Consider the following 22,412-nt stretch of genomic DNA (forward strand, 5'->3'; position numbering starts at 1 on the left):
ATTTCCCTAATTCTGTTTCTGTATCTGTTCAGATATAAGGGAAACATATCCCTCTATTTTCCTTCCCTACCCCTTTTTAATCAAAACAATGGGAAATACACAATTCATTACATATATATGTGTGAATGCATACATACATACATATGTGGACACACACGTATAAAATATATATGTAGCATATGGTTAAAATTACCACATACATTTTATTAACAGACCAGTAGAGAATGGAAGTGAGTTTGATGGCAGACAGTACAGTGCAATGTAGATATTACCAGAAACGGCATGGCCAGTGATGGGATGGACTTAAAATCATGACTGATATGGAAGCAGAGCCTAAGCATCCCCTTAAATTGGATTAAAAAGAAATATACCTTTGCTGTTACCTTTAAATGCAAAGTTTAAAAAGGCAGAACTCTTGCCCACATCATTGGAAGCCCTACACTCGACCGTGCCATTGAGCTTGAATGCACTGTAATCGATGGAACTTTGAACCACTAGCTTTCCAAACGGCAACACAGAGGAGTTCTGTATCTGCACATCCACCGGCCCAACAGGAACAGAACATCTAGGGGGGAAGCAAATGACAGACCAGACTTACTTCAGGAAAATCCATCCCTCAAAGGCTCTGGGTTCGTAATTGGACATTTCCCTTCACAAACAAGGACGCCTGATGACAAAGGATCACTTTTGTGGTCCAGGGAGCAGAAAAGCATCGTGGGAGAGAAGACGGAGGTGTGGCTTTGGAGTAAGGTGTGGGTTTGAATCCTGACTCTAACACCTGTCCTGCTGGCTTCTGACAGGCCATTTCAAAATCTCCAAGTTGCCACAGTACTTTCCACAGCTGTAAAATTGGGATAGGATGACTCATCTTGGAGAGTGAAATGGTTAGGAATGACTTAAATATCCTTAGATAAACTGATAGTGAAAGGCTGTTTGAAGGGTTGAAAAGGAAAAGCATGGGGGAAGAAAGAATTGTCTCAACAAGGATGACCACAGGCGACCCCTAAGACCCAGCAGTGAGGACCGCACAACTGGAGGTTCCCTGGAGGAAGATACAGGTTGTCCTTCCAGGGCGTGGTCCAGGTGGCAAATACCATGTAGAGCCAGACCCTGATGACTCTATTTAAATTATCCCTCCCATCCCAACCCCATGTGCCTAGCAGTCTTCTGTTCCTCACCTTGCTCTGTTTTCCTCTTGAGCACTTAACACCTGCCTACATTGGTTGCGTATTTCATCTTTTGTCCATCCGTACCCATCAGAATACGAAGCTGGGACTCAGGTGTGTTCATTTACTAGACCTGTGTCTGGCATATAGTTGGCGCTCCATCAACATTTATTGAATGGCTGACTAATTACTGGGTGGCTTCCACGGTAAGCAGACCTGCCAGGGGTCTTGAATCACCCCTATTATTCCCCAAAGAAAACATTCTACTAACCCTCAGCTGAAAACAACAATCCTATGTAACCTCTTCCAACCTGTGGTGATAAAAAGGTCTATTCAATGAAAAATAAAATTTCTATTATTATCCTGACTATTCCATTGTGATGTTACACTGAGCTGTTAAAGCCTGAGCATAAAGCACCATTCGACAGATAAAAATGGCAACGTTGACCCTGTTTTCATCTTCAGGTAATATGAAAGGACAATTTAAGGCTTAAGTGTGGATGCTCAGGGAGAGGAAGCACAATGCCAGATGCGCACTACACAGGGGCTGGGCACCTAATCAAGGAGGAAACCGTCTTAAAATACATAGCCTACAAACAGCAGATGCAAGCTGCAACTGCACGATCATTACTTTTTGGTAACTTGGCAATTAACTTCTGAGGCAATATTTTTTGTGATAACTACAGCCACGTTGCCCACACACATTACCTCCTGTGTACAGAATGGAAATCTAATTACTTTGCCCCGGAAAATTGCTTTATCTACCTGCAGGCTAGAAATTGCATGATAAATCCAAAAAGATAACCACCAAAACAGAGAAGTCATCTCAGTAATCATTTTTCAGCAAACAAAATTAATGTCTACCAAGAAAAATATAGCAATTATGCTGCCTCAAAAACCACATGGGCAGAAAAAAAATAATCATCAAAACAAAGCTTTTGGGGAAAAAGAGTCTGAAAACAGTTGAAATCCAGCTGTATTGCAGTCCTTCCCTTCTGCATGTTAAGTGGTAAGCAAATCGTCTCACCTCTGCTCAGATCCTGGGCAAAAATACCAATCTATGGTGGGCTCCGGGAATCCTGCTGCCACGCACTGGAGCATGCCATTCACCAGCCCCTCTAGAGTCAAGATTTCTGGTTTTGCTGCAACAAAAGAAAAGGAGCCACATGTCAGACTGCTGGGGAGTCTCACCGAGATTCACTCCACTTGAGTCCTTAGAACCTTCTCGAGGCTGAAGAAGACTCAGAGGGAACATGTTATTCAAGGGGAGAATCCAAAACCCTGAGTGGAAGGTACAGGGAGGGGTTGTGAGGATCAGGCCAGGAGAGGCTGGCAGTTGGAGCTGCCCAGCAGCCATCGGCTGCCCACCCTGCAGACGTGGGGGTCTCCCAGAGCTCCCTGTTCCGGGGACGGCGGGAGCAGAGAGCACAGGACCACCTGGTGGGAGGGGGGGTTCTGTTTTCAGTGAGTGGGAATCAGAAAGACTGCTTCTAATCAAGACATCAGCACTCCAGATTATTTGAAAGGTGAAAATTCTGTTGCAAGGACTCCTGACATCAGGATTTCAGGTTATTGTGGGGACTGGAATAGATGAATACAGGAAGAAAGAGGCCCTATCAAGAATTCCCTCTGTTTTTTTTTTCTTTGGAAGGGGAGATGAAAGGTGGTACAGATAAATAGTGGAATCACCCTATTCACAGAAAACCCAAAACATAAGAGCAAAATACAATATGGGCTTTTAACTCCAAATTTTTATTTCAAATGCAAAATACAGACAGAAAATTAGAGGAAGAACCCAGCCTAAGAGTTTTAGTCATACATATTATCTAAACCTGAGTACAATCACCAAAAAAGTAAATTATATCAGCAGGAAGGCTCTAATTTGACATTTCTGTGTAACTATAATCATCAAAGGATATTCAATCAAGGTTGCCCTAAGCACTGAAAATTCCTGAGATTATTTCGAAAGTGGAAGGAAATGAAGTTATGTTCAGTTGTCCTATTAGTAACATATTTGAAGGATTTTAACCCTTTGAGAAGGAGTAAAATAAACTGTGAATGGTGATGGGTTCACCCAGGATCCTTAGTGCAACATCGAAGGCCCAGCCTGGGCTCCGGACAAGGAAGCCACATGCATGGTAGACAGACTGCACACAGGCACTGGCCCTCACTGGCTCTGCGCCCTCCGTCAATCCCTTCATGTGTAAAATGAGATCAGTGACGGTACCCATTTCGTGGGGATGTTGTGAGGCTTAAATGAGATGGAGCACGAGAATGAGTCGCAGAAATGAATGAAACACTAAGAACAATTCGTAGAAATGAAATGATTGTTAATGATTCAGTTAGCCTTTCCCGTGCAGAGTGCCAACCCTCCTTGGTTAATCAAGTCTGCTACCAATTAAGTTCACTATAGTTACTACCCTAAATATTCTCTTCCATAAACAAAAAATTGCTTCTTTAAGATCGTGTGAAAATGTGTATGTGTTTTAATATGAGAATTTGACAACAATTACATTGCAGCTGATAGGAAAACTATATGTGGGGAGAAGGAAAGACTGACAGATTAAAAGCTGAGGGAGCTTATTTTCTCAAAGGAAGGTAACATTGATAAATGACATCTTTGTAGAACAACCTCTCAGCACCTCACCTCCTTACAGGCAAAACAGCTTGGCAGGGATCAGAGTGTCCACATGCATGGCACACCCACCTGTCACTCAACCTGGCTCCGCTGATGGGTTGGCCATTTGGCTAATACATACGGAAAGAGTGACACTCCAAAGCAATCTCAAGGTAGGGCCATCCTTGAGAGTTTGGACCCAATGCCAGCTTTCACAAATAGAGCAAGAAAACGAGCCATCGTCTTGCGAAGGCATCCATCTGGCAAGCTTCATTTAATTATAATGGGCAACTGTGTGATTGAACTGGAAAGTAGGACATAACACACAAAAAAGTGGAACTTTAAGAGACTGCTATTTGCTGGAGACTGTAGGCGCCATACGGTGGGCCTCTCTGGACTCAATTCAAGTGCCAGCTCCTTTTCCCGGCCACCCTCCACTCTCCAAAGACAAGGTGGTCGATCCCCACTTCCTACTCCCACAGCACTCCAGAGCACCCGACACTCATGCAATATCCTGGTCCGCCTCCTCCACCAGACTGTCTGTTCTCAGGGCAGGAACCACGTCTTACTGGACATACCTCTGACCCCTAGCAGAGCCTGACCTGCGTGGGACATACGGCAAAAGCTGTTGAATGATTATGTCTCCCCCACAGGAACCAGTCCCTCCCGTTCCAAAGGAATTCCGTTAGAGTCAAAAAAAGGGGACCCGGAAAAACAGCCTAATGGAGACGTCCCTGTGCAGGGGCACTATTTCCACTATTTTTGCAAAGGTGGGAAACCCATGCATATACCTAGATGTGTGAATTCTTTTTAATGCCGAGATTAATGTTGAAAGGGGAGGCTTATACTAAATAGACAACAAAGAAAACTAGATAAGACTCAAATGGGAATAAGTTCATGAGACAGATTTCCTGATTACCAGCATGCCTTTGTCACTCATTCTTCCTAACGCCACATGATGAGTTTTAGTGGAATTGACTCAATAGGGAAAAAAAGGCTGAAAGCAAACCTTCAGATGTTAATAATGGCTATTGCTGGGCAATGGGGCTATGGATAGTTTCTACTTTATTCTTTTGTTTTTCAAAAATTATTTTTTAAAAAGTTTTGTGTACAATGAACATGTAGCTAATAATGAACCTATAAAACATTTTTAATTAAAAAAATTGGAGCAGTTCAAAATTACATAATCAATCACATTTAGCTTTGATTTTAAGTGCTCCAAGCCCTCCAGCGGGATGGCCAGCAGCAGCTGCACACGGTTGGGGCTGGCAGGCCGCGAGGTCTGGCTGGCCTGCTTGCTCCTGTGTGCTGGTTAATTAGGCAGGTTTTTCAGCGACTGTCCCAGTCACCACCTAAAGCTAGCAGAGCAGCTTTTGTCCTGCTGGGCCTTTGGTTGGTCACCCAGGCCCAGAAGGTCCTCTAACTTCAGTGTGCATTAAAAGTCCTAAGAGGTCAAAATGCAGATTCCTGGAATCTACAGAAATTTAGGAGGTTGAGGATCTGACCTAGTAATGGGCTTTTAAAAAATACCTTCCAGCCCTGGCTGGGGTGGCTTGGTGGATTGAGTGCCAGCCTGTGAATCTAAGGGTCACCAGTTTGATTCCCAGTCAGGGCACATGCCCGGATTGTGGGCCAGGTCCTTGGTAGTGACATTCCGTCCTCTCACTCTTTCCGCACGTGAGAGGCAACCACACACTGATGTTTCCCTCCCTCTCTTTCTCCCTCCCTTCCCCTCTCTCTGAAAATAAATAAATCTTTTAAAAATACGCTATAGGGACCCTTGATCAGATCAAGACTAGGGTCAGGCCAGAAAAGCTCTTAGGATGAGGAATTTAAGGAGGCGCTCATCCTCCAGGTCATGCAAGTACAGGGTTGGCACCCTGAGTGAGTGCCTCCTTAACTTCTGCGTCCTGAGTGCCTCTCCCTAACTCTAGCACCATCCCCAGTGTTGGTGATGAGAGACCTCATTCTGAACAGGCTAAGTGATACAACTGCAGTTTGGACTGCCAAGTTGCACTATGAAAATGCTGAATGCATAAAGAATAAGCTAGATATAAATATGATTCTTGAAAATGAAAATCGGGGCTCACCTGAATTTTGTAAGTGTCTCAAAGCACTGGGTGAGGCACTGAATATACAAATTACTTTTAAAGATACATAACCCTCTGCAATCACCAGGTTAAATCTAAGCTATGGTTTCTTAGACATTCTGCCATTGGCAGGGTACCAAATGATGCTCTCCCTGATTCCTCTCAAGTCAGAGGTTTCACTAAGGCTAAAAAGTGCATAAGTTACATGTTTCCTGTGGAGATAAAAAGAGCTCCCTTTCTCTGGTGTCTCAAACAACACTGATCAGCTTTGGAGGTGGATTTCCCAGAGCTTATAACTTCTACTGAGAATTTATTGCTAATGGAATGAAAAATCTTAACCATTGATTTACCCCATGGATATGTGACCTTGAAAAATATTCCTTTTTACCACCAGCAGGTCCATCCGAAAGGCAAGAACAGAACGCATGTTGAAGGACACAGCACTATCAACAAGAGCTCGAGGGGAGTGGGGACGGATACCCAGTAACCGGTGGAGAAGCATGTGTGTGAGTACAGCTCGCCTCACCCTTAACCACCGGACCACCTTCTGCTGTGAATGCACATTGGCCCACACTCAATAATCAGCAAAGAACAGACTTAAGTCTCCACATGATAAAAGATTAAATAAAAAGGAATAATACAAATAAATTTTTATCAAGCTATAACTGACATATAACATCATAGTAGTTTCAGGTACACAACATAACAATTTGCTAGTTGTATATAATGAAAAATGACCACTACACTAAGTCTAGTTAACATCCATCATCGCACAGTTACAAAATTTTTTTTTTGTGATGGGAACTTTTAAGATGCTTTCTTAGCAACTTTCAAATATGCAATACAGTATTAACTTTAGTCATCCTGCTGTATGTTACATCCCATAACTCATTTATTTCATAATTGGAAGTTTGCCCTTTTAAACCCCCTCCATCCATTTTGACCACCCTCACCCCTCTCCTCCTGGCGATCACCAATCTATTCTCAGTATCTGAGTTTGACTTTCTATATATATTTTCTACGTGTCTTGCTCTGCCTGACTTATTTCACTGATGATAATGCCCTCAAGGTCCACCCATGTGGTCACAAATGGCAAGAGTCCATTCTCTTTTATGGTTGAATAATATTCCATTGTATGTATAAGCCACCTTTTCTTTATCCATTCATCCATCGATGGACACTTGGGTTGTTTCTGGAATGAATTTGTCTTTCTTATTGTGGGCCTGCTGTGTGTCTAATGACAACCCAGCAATGCTTTGTAGCAATTTGTCACTGCCCAGGTGCATCTGAGTCACATCTACGTTCCCACTGTAATACCATTCTAGTGAAGAAACTTAAATCAGCCAAAACAGGAGTGCAGCAAAAAATCTCAGGTGAAAAAAGGAATACTATATATATATTTTAAAAACCCAGAATAGATATTTTGACAATATATTTTGTTTTATACATTCTTAAAGACAAGCAGAAACTGGCATATGGACACTTGAACGGAAGTTTGTTTAACAAACAAAACAAAACTTCAATGACAATATCTTGTGTATCTAGCTATCTTTAATAAAGTGTGTAGCATTTTAAAAGGTTGTTCTCCTAAGGAAGGGATGCTCTGAACTAGGGGTAAGCAACCTTTTCATGTAAAGGGTTGCCATAGAGTCTCCTGTGGAAGTAATTCTGCCATCGAAGCCCAAAGGCAGCCACAGGCGTGTGAAAAATGTGCATGTCTGTGCTCCAATGAAGCTTTACTAATAGACACACTGAAATTTTAATTTTCTTTTCATGTTTCATAAAAATCTTCTGATTATTTTACAGCCATTCCAAAACAATTCTTAGCTTACGGCCCATTCAAAACCAGGCTGAGAACGGACTCTGGCCTGCAGTTGGACGGCCCCAGTTCCAAACCGCCATCAGAAAGATGTCCCAATTCGGAGATGGAGTTAAAACAAACAAACAAAAATGATGGAACTGCTTGGAGAGGACTGTCCCCAGCCAGAAGCACTGTATAGGACCACCATGGCCACGTGTCCCTGACACGGGACGGGGTGGGGGGAGCAGGGTACACACCTCACAAGGCAACTCTGTAAATCAGTGAATTCATGTTGCTGTAGGATTCAGAAGTGGGGGAGAGAGGCTATTGTCACAATGCCCGTGGAAAGATTGTGTACCTATTCTTACATTTATTTAAATTTCTACTAAATTATAGGTGACCCTGTAATGCATTTGTAAATAAAGGAGGTCAATTTGATGTAAAAACACACATGGCTCCACTGGAAAACTTTTTCCCAGAGAGTAGAAGTTCCACTACTATAAAATGGACCACTCATGGTTCGTTTTAGAAAAGCAGATCCCAAGTTCAGGGGCAATTCTAGTATAAGATGACATGGTTACATGCCTAAACCTGTTTCTCCCACTCTTCCACCAGAAACAGGAAGAAAGGCCCAATCACACCAATGAGGATCTAATGATTTAGACAGTTACCTTGTTTTCTAACAAGTGTGGTGTTTAAATAGATTCTCCAAATTAGCAACACGCGCCCTACCAGACCAACTTTCTTGTGACCACGAAGAAAACATGATACCTACACTTGAGGGGCAAAGGTGGGGGAGGGGGGAGGAGACTGTAGTTCAGAGCCAACTTTCCTAAATTTTTTTCAGAATAGAAGAGAATAAAACTCTACTTTAAAAGCAGGTTGCTGCCCTGGCTGGTGTGGCTCAGTGGATTCAGCGTGGGCCTGCGAACCACAGGATCCTGGTTCAATTCCCAGTCAGGGCACATGCCTGGGTTGCAGGCCAGTTCCCAGCAGGGGACTCACAAAAGGCAACCATACATTGATATTTCTCTCCTTCTCTCCTTCCCTTCCTCTCTAAAGACAAATAAATAAAATCAAGAAAAATAAAATAAAAGCAGGTTGCTGTGATACCCCCTTTTCTCCCCATTTAAATGTCTACAGCCATCTTGGCATCCACAGAGAGCCTCTTCTTACGGAGGAGATATTACAGTGTCAAATCACAGACAACACTCACAATTCCCAAGTAATCTAGGAACAAAACCTCACATTCCAAGTTCAGGGAAAGAAAATAAAAACAGAATTCGGATACTGTCAGGTATTGCCAATGAGCATGCAAAAATACACATTAATGTAAAGAGACAAGCAGCAATGTTTACATGGATTAACTGCCTGCCACCCTAAGGAGACCTGAAAATCATTCCTTCATTTAGAGCGGTCCTGAGACCCTACACAGCACACCTCCCACGACGTACGCTCTCAACACAGCAGCGTGAGAGGTCGTGATGGGCGACAACCTCACCGAATTCCAGACACTCGGGCAAGGCCACTCATTGGAGGTCACGCAAGATAATTATAAATGTTAACCGTCAGATGGGTTTCCTTCTCAGACTTTGTCACACCATTTCAGAGTTCCACTTCACACTGCCCAGTGTCTCAAAACTGCATCAGACATGGGTTAAAGGAATTACGAACTAGCCACACAGCGAGATACCAAAATGATGTTGAGGAGGAGTGTTTCATGATATGGCAAGATGCTCAAAACACATGTATTGCTCAGCACCAAACACAAGGTTGCAAAGAAATAGAACCTCATTTTCATAAACAATAAAAGTTATTTTAATGGTCTGGGGAAAATGTAGTAATACAGATATTTTTAAAACTGGCTTGATTCTTATTTTGGCTTATTCTCTGTGCTTCATGTAACATTTTATAATAAAAAAATTTAAAAACACAATACAAATGTTTGCATGCACCAAGCCACATTCCAGTAGCTTGGTGCGTGCAAAGTTTAGTACTGTGGTAGTCTTACAACAAATTCCTAAAGTCAAGAAAATAAATCAAAAAGGAGTTCTATGTTTAAGTCCAGGATTTTAATACAAAAGTAGTTCTAAGAAAACCCACCTAAGGGTGGGGGGCAGGGACACGAACAAAGCAAAGCCTCTCAAGCAAAACCCAACCGGTAAGTGGGTCAGCAGTAAGTCTTAATAAACCCATTAGCCTCTAACACAAGTATGGTTTGCACACCCCACTGCTGGGAAGGTCCTATCATCTTCAACAAAGGGAAATAGACAGGCTAAGAGGTTAAGAGGTAGGAAGACATTCCCACCTTCTAAAATGGCAAGGTTCTAGCAACTTCACTCTCATGTCATGAGAACCTGTGAAAGCATAGCCCCGCAGCCCCACACTGAGCAGTCCTTAAAGGCACACCCACCGTGACCATTTACTTTGGGAAAAGTGTCACTGGGCTACCATCCAAGAGACCCTGACATTTCTCAACACCTAGACTGTGTCATGAGCCCTGTTTGCTCACAGGAACTGAAAATGATTCCTGACCACAAAATGAAAAGCGCTGAGTGTAAAGACCAGGTGTTGAGTGTGAGTGAAGGCGAAGGTACAGAGTGCAAAGGCCAAGATGGAGATGGGGCATTGTGTGCAACAAGGAGCAGGTGCAGAGGGCTGAGTACAACAGAATACCTATGCATACCTGAAAGAACTGAATCATTCCACCCTCTGCCTGTAAATACAGAAGGAAGGACTTTCCTTTTGTTTTTACAGCCAAGGAGCAACGCCATTAGAGCCATGCACTCACCCTCCTCCGCTCCTTGATGAAAAACACGTTTCTGCCCTGCTTCCCTGAGCTCAGTCTTGTTCTGTTGGTGCACATGGCACTGGGCAGAAGGACCTTGGTTTGGGTCCTTGATCCAGAAGGGTCAGTAACACAAGGTCCCCGAGACCTCCCGCCAGGTGGGTGACCCAGATGGCTGGCCAGCAGGCAGTCCAAAGGCATCTATCTACATGGTCGGCCTGACAGGTCAGCCCTCACCTTTGCCAGATGGCGGGCTAGGCAAGTGCTTTATTTGCAGGGTGTTACACTTCCAGTGGCTTCTCCCTAGAAGGAGACGAGTTTAGCCACTCATAACTGAAATTAATTATGACTAAAAATACATACAAGGCAGCCGGATTTTGCAAATATGGTTAAAGGGAAACTTACTCATCCAGAGGCCTCACTGGGTGATTTATTACTTTGATTTGGGTATACCGTATGATCTATAAATAGTTGCCCACACCAGAGAGGATGTTAATTATATAATGTAATGATTTAGAAATAAATTATTTAACATTTCCTTAAATTGTTTCAACCTCCTGTGAACACTCTGTCACAACCAGAGTGAAATTAGTGCCTTCTGAGAGTTAATTTGGTACACTTCAGCAGTCACTTGGCTGCTAAAGTCCAGTCTACTTTAACAGTTCACGGTTCTATGCAAGCCAACAATGAAAGAAGAGCCCTCTAGTTCACTACACCGTGCTTGGCCTGCTGCTGCCTGCCTGCCAGCCCCACCTGCCTGCCAGTGCCCTCTCACTCGACTGCAGGTTTGTCAGTAAAGACCTTTAGGAGTGTGAGGCCGATGGGGCCCCTGGTGGAAATGAGTTAGACGGCCCTGACCAGCTATGTCACCTGCTAAAAATTTTAGATTCATAATACCTATCTGGAAATGCTACCAGATCAAAACCACAATGAGAGGTCACCTCAGACCTGTTAAAATGTGTATTATCTAGAAGACAAGAGATAACGGATTCTGGCAAGGATGTGGGGAGAAGGGAACTCTTGCACACTAATGGTGGGAATGGTAATTGGTACAACCACTATGGAAAAGAGTGTGGGGTGCCTCAAGAAATGAAAAATAGCGCTCCCACAGGATCCCACAATCCCACATTCGGGCATATACCCCAAGGAAACCAAAGTGTTACCTTGAAGAAATTGTATCTCCACCTCTGTGTTCAATGCAGCATTATTCACAATAGTCAAAGTATGGGGACAACCTGTCCCTCATGGGATAAATGGATCCAGAAAACGTGGTCCACATACACAATGGAATATTGCTCAGCCTTAAACGACCAGAAAATCCTGTCTTTTGTGATAATGAGAAGGAAACTGGAGGGCATTATGCTAAGTGAAGGAAACCAGATGGAGAAAGACACACGTGGCATGGTGTCACTTACCTGTGGAATCTTTTTAAAATAGTGTTGAACTCAGACAGAGTAGAAAAGTGGTTGCCAGGGGATGGGGCGGGGGAAGTGTCCAGGGAGAGGTTGGCGGAAGGATACAAACTCTCAGTTCTAGAAGGTGTAAGGGGGACTAATGCGTATCATGGTGCCTGTGGCTGACAACACAGCAGTGCACAACGGAAGTTTGCTGAGACAGTAGGTCTTAAATGTATTCACCCAAACAAAACGCAACACAACAAACTGAAACAAAGTGGATAAATATGTAAGCTGATGGATATGTTAATTAACTCAATGGGGGGATATCCTTTTGCAGTGCAGTGTGCATAGATCAAATCAGTAGGCTGTACACTCTAAATATCCCCCAGTTTTATTTATCAATTATACTTCAATAAAGCTGAAAAAAAGGTTACTGGATATCTTAAATTATTCCAGAGGTTTGAAAAACAATTGACTTATCATATCAATCACAATTTCTTTCTACAATTATGTAAATTACTTCAGGATTCACATGGGATATTAGAAATTAGAAGCCAAATTAAATTTATAAAATATTTATATTACTGATTAACATTTCAGTCCCCCCAAAAGTCTAAGATTTATTCATGAAATTTTGAAAGGAGAGGAAAAAGAGCCAAGTCAATGAATTAGGGTTAAAATTCCTGTTTGACCTTTTTGCTGTACCTGGATTTAGGAAAAACCTTATTGTGTGACATATATTTCAACCACAGAGAGCACAGGTCCCTAAACAAGTATTATAAGCCACCCAAAGAAAGTGGTGATGCCACGTAGGGATAGTTTCCAAAGTTCTCAGAACTCTATTTTTCTCCCAATTTTGATCATCAAGAAAAACAAATAGCCATTTCCCCAAAGCACAAACTTTTTTAGAACTACGAAACTTATTGCTGTCTACATCTGGTGCAGTAATGCAAGTTCCATTCAAGGGATCACTGTTTTGGTTTTTAATGAAAACTCCCAGTAGTTTCCACTGGAAGTTCTGCTGAAAATGGTAAATACGTAATGATATGCCTTCACCCTTACAAACCACCTTCAATGTCCCTGGGCCAACTCAGCCCCATGCAAACTATAGCTTGGTTAGAGAGGTGAAAGACAGCTTTACATGTTACGTATTTGTCCCTTAACACAAACTGACAGGACAGGATTTTTTTGAAGTCCTACATGAGTGTTCAAAACACTCACTGTCTCTCTCAATATACTCAAATCTACATGTGAAATTTCCAAAACAAATGGATTTTTCAACCATCAAGCACTTAACCATTCAAAATCAAAGATTTTCATGAGCACTTCTCAAAGCTGAATCCATTAAGCAATTACACATTCACATCTCTGATAAAAAGGAGCTTGAATTTCTGCACTAATATTCTGATTATGCACTTATTATTCTGATTTTTATTAATTCTAATTTTCATAAAGTATAATTTCTTTCATCCTTGGAGCTAAACTTATTTACAGAATAAACCATACAGTAGCATCAACATATGCTAAAATGTTATGCCAAAATGGGCACCACTGCTCCAATTTTAAATTTTAGAACTATTTTCAGCTTTTGATTTTAAATTTTAATTTCAAAAAAATCTTGCTCCATAATAGTATTAAATTACTTTTTCATATTTTTCAGTAAAAAAAAATCAACAAAAAAATTGGCTACCTAGCCCTGACTGGTGTGGCTCATTAGGTCAGGCACGGTGCTGCAAACCAAAAAGTCACCAGTTAAATCCCTGGTCAAGGCACATGCCTGGGTTGCAGGCCAGGTCCCCAGATGAGGGCATGGGAGGGGCAAGCGATTGACGTTATCTCTCACACATCAATGTTACCCTCCCTCTCTTCCCCTCTCTCTAAAAATAAATAAATAAAATCTTAAAAAAAAAGAAATTAGCTAACTATATCTGTGAAATACAATTGGGACATATTTCACAAGAGGCTAATGTTTTAAGTCTCACATGAAAACGCTATCTCTATCAAAGCATTTGGAGATCAAGAAATCTGCTGTGTTTAGGAAGGTGACCTCACTGCCTTTAGTCAGTTTAGTATTTATAACAAACTGACATCAATAAAAAGATTTCCTGAAGAGCTTAACCTACTACAACAGTCCGTACTACTCTCACCTGTTAACCTAGTGCATAAAATCAGCAGCTCAGTAAATGCCGGGCGGGTGTCTGCAACCCGGGCCCCGGAATACAGTAAAGGCCTGCCGCACTAATAGGAATTCCAAGAAAGAATTACTTGGGAAGGTTAATGCCATTTCCTATCTACTTTCAAACAGGCAGGAGGTTCACAAGCAGAAGCGATTAATACTGATCCTGTTGGATGGCAAATTAGCCCGCTAAGTAAAATGGTAGCAATTTTGTCACTCAGAGAAAAGTAAGGGTGATTTTTCGTAGATGTGTCTCCAAGATCAATGACTCACAACCCACTGGCAGACCACACACTGGCAAATGGAAGCATGAAAGGGAAAAAGAGGTACTTCTTAAGGCCCCCTTGGCCTTGAAGCCAGGGAGAGATAAAGATGGCATTTAATTTTATGAAATTCCCAACTAGTGAGCTTCTCACCATGAGATCTGGGGAGTGGGCCCCTCCAAGACCCACTGTTACTGTCCACAGGAGGCACAGACAGACCGAGAACAAGCATTCTGAAGGGGCGATTTGATGGAGTAAGTTTTGTATCTATTGAATTAATAAAAAAGACGTATATTTTCTATTATCTCCCTTCTTTTTCACTTTTCTAGTAACTGGTTCTTACTCTATTTTATAGATATTGACCCAGAATGAATTGGAAATTTTTTTTTAAAATGCCCCTTCCCATGGAGTTTGAGAAGCAGCGCAATGAAGCCCAGAAAATAAAGTTTTCTGTGGACGGTGTGCCTATCATGATTGCAAGGGTACTGATTAACCTGAAATCGTTCTCCAAGCACTTGAACAGTAAGATTTTTCAGAAGGAGGTAATTGTGCCCATGTGTACCCTACACTAAGCTCCTCTGATTAACATCTGAATTAATCTAGAGATACCTAAATTGTGGGTTAATGAGATACCACATAATCAAAAACTCTTCCAAGGATCCAAGGTATTAATGAACATGAATCCCCAGGAAAAGGAAAATTCGGTAGTCAAACAAACACGGGCTATTTTCTCTGTCTCAGCCCTGTCCTGGGGGAGCCGTAAGACACCTCGGCATGGCAGGATTCTGAGAAGGCCTATGATTAAGAAAAGCATCTAAGTAAAGACGTGACTTTCTTTATCTAAACACGCATCTTGTTCAGAAAACACAGTTTTGGAAATGTGGGCATAGTCAAAGGCCTCTGTCAGCAATCAGAAATACCTCAAGGATTACTCGCTGTTTGTTGTCTTCATTTTGTGCACGGACCATGCTGCCCAGCCCCCAACACAGAGGAGCTCCAGCACCAATGAGATAATGATATAAAATGACTTCATACAGCAACTTGAGGGCAAGAAATTGGCTCTCATCCTGCAGCCCAACACATATAAAGTGCTCAGCAGTTATTAAGTTATTCTCTAGGGAATGTTCCAGGTTGTCTCAGCAGCCCCCAAACCCAGGACGGCTCATTTTGTGGCCACTCCCTCGGAAACCCACGTCTTTGGAGGCCTCCCATCCTCTGGTCCCCTGGCTGGTGTGGTGTGACAAGTACCTGGAAATGTAGACAGGCCCCACAGGAGAGCCAGGAGGAAGCCCTGCACTGGGAGAAACCACCCAGCTGGTGATCACACTCCCATGGCCTCAACCTCTGGGCAGAGAGGGGGCAAGACTAAGGAGTTCAGGTTCCCATGTGCACCTCATGCTCCCACCCAAAACCACCTAACTCCCCTCTCCCAGAGTGCCCACGTGGTTAGTAATCAGTGGAGACCCACTGTGCTAGATCAATATTGCGTCACTTTAGTGAGAGAACAATCTCAACACAAAAAATATCACAACCCCCAAAAAGAAAGCACTGTAACAAGAAATCATGTCAGTCCAGCTCCTATTTAACCTCTGGCTCCCCGTTTCCACAATCGACAACAACAAAATTTTATTTTTAACTTCTATGGCTCCTCTGTTTACTTCAAAGGCAGCACCCACAATTTGAGCGACGTCTACAGGGTCCCGTGGTCGGTGAAATGTAGGGCAAGGAATTGGTCTCCGTACACATTCTCGCAACCACCAAACCACAGAGTCTTTGTTAAGGTCAAAATTATCATGAAACATTATTTACACGGCACACAATGAGCGGAGTTCTACAGCTGTTACAAACACAAGCCCTAACTTGAAATAATAAAAACGAAGAAAGATAAGGAGTCTTTGGTTTTACTCACTGTTCACGTAAACATTAAATGTCACGGAGGAATCGACGTCAGAGTTGGACACTAGAAACGTGTACGTGCCTCCTTCGGTCCCTTTTAATCTGGTTAAATGAAGTTCACTTATATATCTACAAAGAAAAGACAATAAATCAATCACCTGTGGGCTGCCTGCTTGGAGTACAGGTCCTTTTAAACAGTTTCTATTTGGCAACACATGCCTGTCTGGGGAAAATACAGCTCCCTTAATTCAGTATTAACAAGGTCCACAGAAACAAATACAAACACACACATACTTAATCTGGGGCAAGTGCCTGCTGTGTGAGAAAGTGGAGTGGTGAAAAGGCTTTCTCAGCATCAAGGAAACCTCACAGAGACTCCAGCCTCTCCCGCCTCCCGAGCTGTCCTCATGGCCACCTTCTCACCAGTGTCCTGAACTTGCCTGCCCTGCTTTGCTTTAACAACACTGGCCTGGAAAAACCCCAGACCGGCAGGCTGTCTCCATGCAGACACTGCAAAGCACCCGCGGCAAGGTCAATGCTGTTGCCCTCACCTTTCTTCTTGCAACACCACAGTCTCCCCACCACTTCTTCTGAGTGTTCTTTGCACTGTATTTGCTATTCAAGCTTCTGTTTCACTGCAGGACTGCCAGATATGGTTGTGTGGACTGAGCACGCATGGAGTTACTGACACGGGCTCTGGTATGGATGGGGTGCCCTGGGCAGCCCTGGATCCGCACGAGCTACACAACCCACTGGACGCATGCAGAGGTGAGTTCAGACTCTTCCCATACTGCACGTGCTCCCTGGGCAATCGCTCTCGCACTAAACTATTTGCTGTTTGCTTCCTTTCAAACCTTTACCTCTCATCCAGGCTTCTCTGGCCCAAGGCCTCCTCTACAGAGCTATTTTATGCTACCACCTCCCCTGCCCGGGTGCAGCTAATAAAGACCCACATATGCACCTTCTCCCAGGACTTGCCCTCGAGCACTTAGATGCACTAGAAAGTTGACTGCCTCCCAGGTCTATGGCCAGTAAGACACTGGCCACAGGAAGGGACACAAGCCCAGCTCCAGAGCACCCTGGGGGCAGGCTGCACTTCAGCTTCACCTCAGACACAGCCCTGCTTTCCTCCTTTCCCCCAAACTCCCTGGAAGGTCTCTTGTTCCCTCAGTAGAAACCCTTGCCTGAGAATCCCCAACTCGGGCTCTGCTTCTAGGGAACCTGATCTAGGATACTTCCTGCCTGCGCATCTCCTCTCATGGTCAACCTCAAATCCAACAAACCCCAAGCCCTTAGCCCCTCTTATCCTAGAACAGGATTACCTCTCACCATCCCACCCAGTTGATGTCCCAAACTCCTCCTCCTCTCTCACACGCCCTCAGTCCCCTAGTCTTGTTAAGGAGGTATAGCTTGGGCACCTCCCAAATCCATTCCCTTCCCGCCAACCCTCCCTTAGGCCTTGGCCTAGGACAGCATCATCTCTCACCCAACTTCTTACAACAGCCTGCAGCTCCCGACTGGATAAATACGCAAACTCTAAGCAAGGGAAATAAGAGTGCCTCCTCACAGGGTTTGTGAGGACTGATTGAGTGAATACACGAAAGGTACTTAGAACGGCACAGAAAAAATGCATGCAGTTTACGTACATGGAGCATTACTACAGCTGCTCTTTTTGTTATAAATGTTTTGAGGATCTAATGAGGGCTCTGCTGTAAAAGAGCTCAGGTTCCCTGCCCGGCCCACAACTAGTCCATGATTCTTAGTTTCTTTTTTTTATTATTATTAATTATTTATTTATTTATCTTTAGAGGGGAAGGGAAGGAGAGAAATATCAATGTATGGTTGCCTCTTGTGAGTCCCCTGCTGGGAACTAGCCTGCAACCCAGGCATGTGCCCTGACTGGGAATCGAACTGCGATCGTGTGGTTCGCAGGCCCGCGCTCAGTCCACTGAGCTATGCCAGCCAGGGCTGATTCTTAGTTTCTTACAGTTAAAAAAAATGATGAAAGGCACCAACTTCCCTCCTTCCCTGAAGCGAATTATGTAATGTGTCCCTAGTACACGTAAGTATCCTGGGAACTGCGGGAGAGAACTAGCCTCTATTTTACACATGAGAATACCCGGGCACACGCTCTTTTGTGCACTTTAAACATACAGCAAAATGTAACGCTGGGATGAAGACTCGAGGAAGTAGCCCCTAAATTTCTTCTTTGCCAGGGGTCCTCTAATTTATGGGTCACGGAAATAGGATCCGGTAAGCCAAGCAGAAGAGGGGCGAAGTCCCCTCCCCCAAAGCAAGGTCCCCTTTTCACCTGATGTTACTTTCATTCTCAGACTTGGGGTAACTTTCCCATTTGTCGGCGAAGGTTTTGTTCATATACATCCACTGTTGGCGTTCAGGTTTCGGGTACGCCTCGTATTCAACAGTCAGATCTACGTTTTCTCCATCGTTTACAAATACTGTAGTATTTGCCATTGAGATGATATTAATAAATCCTTTATCTAATCAGAACAGAATAAAACAGAAAGAAACCGTTATCCACAACTACCCAGCAACAAGCACAACTTCATCTTCGGATTTCAAAGATACTGACCGGTTTCCAGCACGAATTGGCGATAACAAGTCAGAGGGTTTAAACTAGCCACTTGACATTCGTGTTGCTCCTGTGTCGTCACTGTCCTACGTGAAAGGACACACACTGGAAATGTTCACTCACCCATCTCTCTCTCCAGCAACTCTCTCACTTAAAGACCTACGTCCACCTTATCAATCTGCTATAACTACCAGTCTTGACACTTATTAGGTTGAAAAGTATTTATAGGACTAAATAGCCCATATCCAGACTCAATATAAGTGTTTATTTGATAAGAAAATAACATAAATCAAGAAGGGACAAGGAGTCTCAATGTTCAATAAAAGTGTTGTATTTGGAAAAAAACTAAGCGTTGTCTCATCCTATAATGTACTGCAGATGAATCAAGGGCAGCATTTTAACAATCAGACCACGCTTTTAATTAAACAACAGAACCCTTATCAAACTTCTATAGAGTGGGGATGGGGAGGGGCAGGTTTCTAATTTTTTAAGAAGCATCATAAGACAGGCCCTGGCTGGTGTAGCTCAGTGGATTGAGCGTGGGCCTGGGAACCAGAGGATCGCGGTTCGATTCCCAGTCAGGGCACATGCCTGGGTTGCAGGCCGGTTCCCTGCAGGCCAACTCCCAGCAGGGGACCCACAAAAGGCAACCATACATTGATGTTTCTCTCCCTCTCTCCTTCCCCTCTAAAGATAAATAAATAAAATCTTAAAAAATAACAACTCTTTAAAGAAGCATCATAAGACAAAATCATAAAAGACAAATCTAAATACATAAATGTTTATAAATGTCTATATAGTAAAATTAAGGTAACAGGAGAAAGAGGACATAAAATATAGAAGAAAAAACATTAGTTAAACTAGTAATTAAGGGATCACTTTCACTTATTAAAAATAGCAAAACCTCAATAAAGCTATTTCAAAAATAAAGTATACCCATCCTATTGATAAACAATAGTAAAACTACTTTGAAACAGACTTAATTTTCCAAGTACGATAAAAGTGGCCGACTGTGTGACACACTGCAGGCCGACACAACTCTTAGGGAGCATTTGGCAACATATATTTTTAAAGATCATTCTTCAATTTTACCCTGTAACTGACATCTGAGCACTCTCCTTAGTGAATTGGAAAACTACGTTACAAAAGAAGTGTTATTTACATAAGTGAGAATAATTTAAAAAATGAGAAACTGGTTAAATAAAGTAGCCCTTAGGTATAACTACATATTAATAATATTAAAGGATCTTGATAAAGAGTACAATAAAATAATTGCCAATAGTATTTTTTATAGCTACCATTTATGGAATCCTTACTAATGTGCCAAGAACTGCCCTAAATACTTTAGCATACATTTTATTTAACAATTATAAGACATATTTAATCTTATAATAGTGAGAGAGAAAGCTTATAACCCCTAAATTATAGATGAAAAAATCAATTCCTAGAGAGGGAGAGCTTAGATTTTAATACAGGTCTGTGAAAAGCTAACTCTGACCTCTTCTTACCACAGTATTAAGAGTTTCTACTTTTATGTAGAGACAGAGGAAATGAGTTATATGCATAAATAAAACGCTGTTGCATATAAATACACCAAATATACCAAATCTTAGAAATGGTTGTATCAGTCAATGGAGTTATAAGGCTATTCATTTTATTTTTTTCAAATTTTAAAAATGAATTATGAAATATAAAATTCTTATTATTTTTGGTGCTGTTCAGTTAAATATATTGAAGCCCAAAATGACATTGTCAAAATAGTATTTACTGCCCTTTAGTTTTCTATATATTCAGCATAAAAAATGGAATCCAACTGTCCTGGGTACTAACTAAAAAACGATTTTTCAGATGAGGATGGAAAATCATTGAAATGAAAACTGACTATGGAAACCACCACCTTGTCCTAATTCTTGAACTGTAAATGATACCCCCTGCTGTTCTTTAAGCTAAACTAGGTTAATTTTGAAAAAATAAATGTTTCCTCTGAACGCTACACTAACTGTTCAGGTTTTAAAGGTTATAAATTCAAATCACACAATGCAGAATACTCAAATTATTACTGACAGCAATAGTGAATGGAACTATTTCTCTCACAATCACCATGTAAAAAATGCTTGTTTTAAATTCCCCAAGTTTTCTATAGTCTGGTTTGCTCAATATAGTTTTATGTCCTATCACATAATAGAGTGTCAAATTCATGAAGTGTAAGAATTATTACAATCAAAGAATCCACCTGTGTTGGTCTAACATAAAGTATGATTTTTTCCAAGTATTCTGCATTAAGTAATTACGAAGTTCTTAGATAATGCATTAATATTTAATTAGGTGCAAACACTGTGCCAAGTACTTCTACCAATCTATTCCCTTTTCTCCTGCACACAGCTTTGGGACTTAGCGGCTTTGTTTCTCAGAAAAGAAAATGCAGGCTGAAAAAAAAGTAGGGTACATTCGAAAGCTAAGAGGCAGAGCCCCCCACTCCAAACCGACAGGGCATCCCAGAGCCCTGCAGTCTCCACTACTCCACATGGAAGCCAAGCCCTACTCTACATTCCCAGCCGCTAGAGAAATTACTTTTTCTCTGTCTCATCCTGCTCTTCTCCCATCTCAACCTACTCCTGAAACAATACAAACCGAGATTCAGGTTTCTCAGCCACAAGTGTTTCCAGTTACACAGTTATATTCTTGGAAATTGATGAATGAATTTTAAAAATCTGATTACATACAACAATATGCTCCAAACATCCCTACTAATTGCTTTCTGGAGCTGAAGCTGATATATCAGCATACTCCCTAATCAACTTAGCAAATTAGCACTTACTGGGTTTAATATTTTAAAAGCATAGCCTTCTATTTAAATTAATAAATGGTCCACAATCACGTGAGGGGACAGATTAGTGTACTCTTTCTCTGCACTGACTCTATAATTGCAACCGAAGTGTCTTCTCCACATTCAGTCTGGTGAGACCCCTTGGACCATGTCATGGACAGACATACCAAAATTATATGAGATTGTTGTGGGATAAATCACAGACCTCTGACATTGCTACATAAATTATTGAAGAAATATGGGGGAGGAAACACAGAAATGAAAACAAATATGGCATGCTTTTCTTATTGCTCATGATGAAGAATTCTTCCACCCTACAGGTACTTCATCACAGTCAAGCGCGAAGAATAGGGGTGCAGGAAAGAGACAAGAAAATAGATTAGGTTCAAACAATACTGAAAAGACAAAAAATGTGTAAATGAAGTCATTTTGAAATCATTATTATTTTCTGTACATCAAAAACATCAACTACTTCAGCACATTCTGCTCTCTTTAAGTAGATGCTTGGAAAATAGAAATTCATTGAGATTTCTAGAGTAGGGAAGAAAAGGCTAAACGATATGATGGGGTTACAGGGCACAGGTCATCATGTTCCAGTTCATGCTCTGTAGAACCAGTGACCCATGTGCCTGTGCCCTCCTTCCTGAGGGTTCCTGCTACCGCCTGGAAGGATGGAGGGCAGGGTGAGGCAGGGTGGGGTGGGGAAGGGAAGCTCTGCTGACTCTGCCCTGCTACAAATGAGCTAGAGCCAGGAGTGGAAAGCAGTAAGCCAAAAGGCTGAGGAGCCCCTCCAAAGGA

General features: G+C 42.3%; 1 protein-coding gene across 2 annotated transcripts in view; it reads right to left on the reverse strand.

Annotated features, from left to right (window-relative positions):
• The window catches only part of KIT (KIT proto-oncogene, receptor tyrosine kinase), a 79,475-nt gene that overhangs the window by 14,210 nt on the left and 42,853 nt on the right, over positions 1–22,412 (reverse strand). The window contains exons 6-9 of one of the 2 annotated variants that reach the window (XM_037034092.1): positions 18,506–18,695; positions 16,208–16,323; positions 2,194–2,308; positions 384–565 (exon numbers count right to left, since the gene is read on the reverse strand). In XM_037034092.1, the coding sequence (XP_036889987.1) occupies positions 384–565; positions 2,194–2,308; positions 16,208–16,323; positions 18,506–18,695 (603 nt within the window). Of the gene's footprint in view, positions 1–371; positions 566–2,193; positions 2,309–16,207; positions 16,324–18,505; positions 18,696–22,412 lie in introns of both variants that reach the window. The other variant, XM_037034091.1, reaches the window with a different exon arrangement.

The sequence above is a fragment of the Sturnira hondurensis genome, unplaced genomic scaffold (genome assembly GCF_014824575.4).
Source record: "Sturnira hondurensis isolate 20B ecotype Veracruz unplaced genomic scaffold, ASM1482457v3 Scaffold0022017, whole genome shotgun sequence".
Classification (NCBI taxonomy): domain Eukaryota; kingdom Metazoa; phylum Chordata; class Mammalia; order Chiroptera; family Phyllostomidae; genus Sturnira; species Sturnira hondurensis.